The sequence below is a fragment of the Colossoma macropomum genome, unplaced genomic scaffold (assembly GCF_904425465.1).
Source record: "Colossoma macropomum unplaced genomic scaffold, Colossoma_macropomum, whole genome shotgun sequence".
Taxonomy (NCBI): domain Eukaryota; kingdom Metazoa; phylum Chordata; class Actinopteri; order Characiformes; family Serrasalmidae; genus Colossoma; species Colossoma macropomum.
The window spans coordinates 27,708,487-27,714,738 of record NW_023494801.1 but is presented as its reverse complement, the minus strand read 5'-3'; the positions used below and the strand labels follow the sequence as shown (position 1 = coordinate 27,714,738).

At 41.2% G+C, this 6,252-nt stretch overlaps 1 protein-coding gene across 5 annotated transcripts in view; it reads left to right on the top strand.

Moving 5' to 3' along the window:
• The first annotated feature begins 374 nt into the window (after window positions 1-374).
• Window positions 375-6,252, top strand: part of sec24b (SEC24 homolog B, COPII coat complex component) — a 36,525-nt gene continuing 30,647 nt past the window's right edge. For 3 of the 5 annotated variants that reach the window (XM_036589285.1, XM_036589284.1, XM_036589283.1), the window contains exons 1-3: window positions 375-661; window positions 3,633-4,304; window positions 5,415-5,555. In XM_036589285.1, the coding sequence (XP_036445178.1) occupies window positions 547-661; window positions 3,633-4,304; window positions 5,415-5,555 (928 nt within the window). In that variant the 5' untranslated portion in view covers window positions 375-546. Of the gene's footprint in view, window positions 662-803; window positions 919-953; window positions 1,180-3,632; window positions 4,305-5,414; window positions 5,556-6,252 lie in introns of those variants that run through there. The other 2 variants (XM_036589286.1, XM_036589287.1) reach the window with 2 other exon arrangements.

The window sequence follows — 6,252 nt, the reverse complement described above, 5'->3', positions numbered from 1 at the left end:
CAAAAAAAAATCATTTATTTAAATTAAAGTAAAAAGTAAGTAGTTAAAAGTTAACCGTAAATATTTTAGGAATTAAGATGTTTACATTTTAGTTTTACATGCTTGAGTGTATTTGAATGTCAATGTTTTTTGCTTTCTCTCAAGTGTATTTTTGACTCCAAACTTCCGTTTTTTAATTGAGTAATTAATTTGTCACAGTACCCACAGTACTTTCACTTAAGCACAGTTTCTCTGTACTTTTTCCAGCCCTGATTTTTAATTAGCACTTCAACCGAGATAAGGAACTTCAGAAGGTTCTCCTTATCTCTAGTGTTAATTTTAGTACTTTTATTTTGAAAAAAAACAGAGCGAGGCCTCTGTTTGGTGCCCTTTAGTCTGCGCAGATGAGCGCTGTGACGGTAAATGACTGTCAGATCCTCCTCCAGCTGAAGAGCTAAAGCGGCTTTAATGGAAACTCCGACCCGCTGAAACCGCGTTATATGTGTGTTTATTTTCCGCCAGATATATGTAGCTAAATCCGGCACTCAGACAGCCACCCGACTGAAGATGTCAACGCCGGGTTATACAAACAATCTTAACTCGTCTGTTCATAATTACGGCATGAACCCAACGCAGAACGGAGCTGCGGCGCTTCATCAACATCATCATCATCACCGAAACGGTACGGGATTAGCGGAGCGGAGCGGAGCTAAGCTAACGGGGTTTGGCTCCCTATCCGCCAGCTTCTTATTCGAATTTTTCCGTTCCACCTTAAATGGTGCAGCAGTTACGTTCTGGTCTCTCCTGCGCAGGAATCGAACTGCTGCGCCATTTAAGGTGGAACGGGAAAATTCGTACAAGAAGCTGGCGGATAGGAAGCCAGCTTAAGATTCGTCGGGAGAGCTGACATTTTTCGTTGTTTCCTTCTTGATGTTATAGGTCGGTCGTTTTTAAAGAATATAGCTACGTGACTTTATTTGTATTTGTTGTTTTGACGTTAGTTGTTATTAAAATTAGTGACGGTAGTGTTAGCCTACTAGCTAGCGTTAGCTAAGCTAGAGATCTGATTTCGGGGTGTTGCTACTTTCGGTTTTCTAGCTAACCTTGCGCTGAAACTGTCTGGATTTTAAACAGTCAACGGTGGACAAGTCTTAAATATAACATCAGAACTGATATTATTGAAGTGTTATGTTAGACAACGTAAGTAGTTCTCAGTTCGGGTCTCAGTTTAATGAGCTTTACTGGCACGACTGCTTTACGTACAGTTACGAGGGACGTAACTAGTTAGCCACATTGGTAACGTTATTAGTAGCTAATAAAGATAGTAAAGACGCACGGAGTGATGAACAACACTAAGCCAACACAGTTAAAATACATTTATATCATGGTTTAATCCGGTAACGTTACTACGATCTGTAATTTATCTTAGCTTTCTGTGTTAGCCAGCGTAAGCTAAGCTCTTTCGCTAACTGGCTGGCTAGTTTAGCAGCGGCATCTCACTGCCGTGTTCTTGTTAAATATTTCATGATGTGAGGATGTCTCCGGTGTAAAGTGGTATATTTAGCCATATTTTTTTATTATGAACGTTTTCGAAAGTATGTATAATTCCTAGATATATAAAATTAGACTTTTTTTTGGTGTAGGGGAAGTTAGCTAGCTAGCTAGCTAGCTAGTTAGCTAATCTCTATGGTCGGGTAACGTTCCACGTTTATTTGCTGTTCCGTTAAACCACTTCAGTTTGCACTGCTCTGATTGTAGATCGAGAAAAATTAAGTTTTGGTCAGTTTTGAAGAACGTATGTCAAAATGCCTTGATTACTGTCCAAGGTTCTTAACCCAAGGCCTTTTCTGTCTGAGGAGGCTGGGCTTGGATTAGCTGTATTCTCTTAAATGTCCCTATTCTTATCACTGTTCAAAGGTCTTACACGTTACATGTGAAGCTGCTGCCTTCTAGGGATGGGTGATATGGTCAAAAATTATATCACGATAGTTCAGGACATTTTCACGATATACATCACAATATGTAATGTCTGAGATCTAATAAGTTGGAGTAGATAATATAGAACCTGTAGTGTGGAGGGGGGCAATATGGCAAAATGTAATAACATGATACTTCAGAAAGTATTCAATGAAATGTAATATGTTATGAGACTTATGTTTTCTGGTATCTGATAGGTTAGAACAGACTAAACTGAATCCAGTTATGTGTATTCACTGTTTTATTAGAGCTGGGTGATGTGGCATAATGTAATATAATGATACTTCAGCATGTTTATGATATGTGATGTCACAACATTTGGTTTGTCACACATTATAACAGACAAAGTAGTGCAACAACGTCAAATTACTGTCATAAACTATGAATCAGTGTATTTGTAGTCTACATTTCACACATTGTGCTGCATTAAATCCACTTACACAGTACAAATGATCCCTTTTTAATCAAACATGCAGTTAGTGGTTTTTAAGTACTGCTGATATCCACGATATGCTCAGAAAAACATATTGTGATGTAATTTATTATGAAAGCAATAAATATTGTCACATTGCCCAGCTCTGCTTCCTTCATAGTCAGTATTTTAAGTACATCTACCTTGTACTTGTATTTACACTCAGTGACAATTTATCAGGCATCACTTTGTAGTAATTACAGACTGTAGTCTGTCTGTTTGTCTGTATAATTTACCTTTCTTTACTCCCTTGATCAATAGTCAGGACTATTCTTTGGTTGGTGCACTATATCTGTGGGTGCACAGTTTGCATTAGTCCTCCTCTAGTTCATCATCACTGGTTAGTTTCTGGGCACAGGATGTCATAGGCTGGATATTTTTGGTTGGTGGGCTATTCTCAATCCAGCTGTGACACAGGAAAAAACCACAGTAACTCTTCTGTGTCTGATACACTCTAACATACTGCTAACATGTCAGTGTCACTTCAGTGCTGAGAATGATCCACCACCAAAATAATACCTGCTCATTGGTGATCCTGTAGGGATGAATGAGGTAAATAGAGGCTAACAAATTGTACAGACTGTTATCTGAAATCTATACAAAATGCATCTATGTGGTATGCAGACCTGGTAAAATGGGCAGTGAGTGTAGTACCTAATAAAGTGTCTAGTGACTTTGTATTTACTTCTTCATCCTAATACCCATAGAGATGAGGTTTGGTGCTTTCCTCCTGCAGTCTGCCCTGCAGATTGAGCAGCAGGTGCTTGGCACTGGCAAATGGCCCAGACATTTCTTGTACAAACACATGATTTGCCCTGCCAATCATTCAACAGATGAAAATGCTTTTGGCATCTCATCTGATTTTGAACGGTATTCATCTTTTTCAATCTCAGAGGAGTCTGTCAACATGACTGCCAGTGAAAATCAAATCTGAACATATTTCAGCTGGTTGTGATGAATAAAACAGTTCAGAGTAAAGTTTACTTCTGAAGGGAGCTCAAAAATAGGGGCGCTCTTCAAGAAATTAGACAGCCTTTATTACATCATGACTATGGACAGGAGGTTAAAATACCATCTGAACATGTTTTCAGCATAGGTATTGATAAGCAGATATAAAAAATAAAGGCTTTTTCATTTCTGTTGTCATGGAAATTTTATTATTTTTCTACTTGTTTGTGATGAATGTTTTCTTTCCATTTAATAGGTCCAGACCAGTCACACCCAGCCATGTATCCAACTACAAACTACTATGCCGGACCTCCTCCGCAGGGTTACCCCTCTGTGCCGGCCCAGACTCCCCCAGCGCCAGGCAAGGCCCCCCTGATGAACACTGATTACAGTGCTAGCTACTACCACAACAGCCACCCGCAGCCTGGAGCAGGACCGGGCTCAAGACCCACTCTTTACCCACCTCCCCCTGTCTCGCAAACCCCAGTTCGTCCACCCTCCACTGTTAACCCCCCTGTCTCTGGAGCTCCCCAGTACCCACCGCCGTCTATCCAGCAGCCTGCCCCTTACTCTGTGCCTGCTAACTACTATGGACAGCACTATAGCACCATTTCACAGGGGCAACAGCAGCAACCGAACTTGGTTCCTGCATCCAGTGGCACTAATCTTGCCACTCAACTCTACCCCATTGTGTCCTACCCATCAGCCCCTGGGAGCAGCCAGTATGGGACGCTGCGATCGTCTCAGACTTCGGCAGGGCAGCCACCCATCCCCACCATGATGCCACCACCTACCCAGAGTGCTTTGCAGCAGCAGCAGCAGCAGCAGTATACTCAGGGCAAAGGGGCCACACCCACACCAGCTCAGCAGGGGTATGGAGCCCCACCCCTCAACCAAACAGCCACAGTTAATGGCCAGTCAAACGCAGGTATGCGAGATGTAGCATTGAACCAGAATCAGAATGTTTTCCGTTTAGAACATATCATTATTTTTACCTGTGGTTGTTCGCTGTTCATTTGGTTTCGTTTAATTTGTATCTGTAAAAATTAGACAGTAGCATTTTATAGTGAATAACATGGTCATCTGTTTCCAATCAGCTCACAATAGTAATTGTGACACTATTAGATCACAAGGGTTAGTGCTTAAAATAAATTTAAGAATTATAGTGCTATTAAACTCTGTGTTCCTTGATAAAGCGAGTCCACTGAATGCTGCAGGAACTGGTCATATTTCTGCCATTGCGAATGTGTAGCGAACAGGAAGCACCATAAAGAACCTATTAGGATCGTCCAGATGTTCTGTTTTACCGGTAGCAGAGCTGAGTACCTTTTCTTCACATAAAAACGAAGTGATTTACTGTAGTATTAAATAAAGAAATACTTAAATTGCATGGCTGTGTTTTATGACAGTGAGTATCAGACAAAAATAAAAGAACCTGTACAAGATGATTTACTGTTCATCTGTAGATGGAGATATCAGTAGTCATCATCTACACTGATTTAACAGGTCACCTATAATGGGATAACAGATAAATAAATATCAAAGCAAGGGTTCAAATGTCAAAAAATATAATCTCAATTTAAAAATTAAAGAGGCTTTATCATGGAACACAGAATGTCACTTGCGTTTTTTTTTAGATAAAATACTTTGATGTACTTTGTAAATGTTGTTAAAGTTCTTAAACTTTACGTATATGTGCGCCTTACAGTGTATAGCAGTTTAGCATTCATGCTAAGAATTTCAGTCCGGGCGGCTTTTTGAATGATGCACAATATATCTAACCAGAGCAGAGATCATTTATGTAGATCAGTCTTAAACACTCAATAGCCTGTTTAATTCTAAGGAATAAAGAGAGGAAATGTTATGTAAAAATGAATTACATCTGTTCTTGAAACCCACACATAAGTGGACCTCAAGAGGGAAAACAACATTATAAATGCACGAAAAATGTAAGATATGGGCTCTTTAATTGTAGTATTGCCCCAGATGTAGTGACTTTTTTTTTTTTTTTTCTCTCCCCCCTCCGGTCTCTCCCCAGTTCAACAGCACTATGACCAAAATCCCCAGGCTCCTGTTGGCTCACATTACAACAGAGCTCCGCCCGTCTCGGAGGGTCCTGAAGGAGATCGCCCACCCTCTGGCGCCCCCTCCACACACTCTTCACCAGGTCGTCAGCAAGGTGAGTTTGGCCGAGCTTCAGCCCAGAAAGACCTTCGGCTTGTCCACTCTTCTTCAGGCTTCCACACTAGAAACCTGCAGCACTGCACAGTCCAGTGCTTCTTGTTCTATCACTCATTCTATTTCGTATAGATAATTGGTTACTTATGAGTGCAGCTGTGCAGTGCGGGGGCTCGGCGTTTCAGAAGCCTGCTGTTTCAGACGCTTTCGCCATCCGTGTCCCACTTCTCATCTAGTGTTCTTTTGTCTACTTTGTTTTGCCATTGCTCAGTGTGACTGTGTTTGTGCGCGTATGTGTGTGTTTGTGCCATCATTAAGACAGTTGATGTCCTCAGGGTGGTATTCTCTGATGGCTAAGAAAAAACAGTGTCTAGCGGTTTTCTGCGGACCGTTTAGTTGTGCTTCACATGCGTTTTCATCTTTGTGTCCATTTCACATCTTTTTGAGCCCGTTCTTCCGGAGCCGCTGTAGACACGCAGACCCATCCTCATTCCTCCCTTCCTCGTCAAGTGCTTCGTAGTTTCATTGTCCAGACTGATCTAGTATCTTGGCTTATCTAGGGGGATCTAAATGCCACTCCTGGATATCTTTGCATTTTATTTAGATTTTTCCCTGGTTACTTATGACTCTGTGTGCCTCATCAAACCTTTAAGCGATAGTGTGGTGTGGAATTTTGCCCTCGCCAGAAATGTGATCTC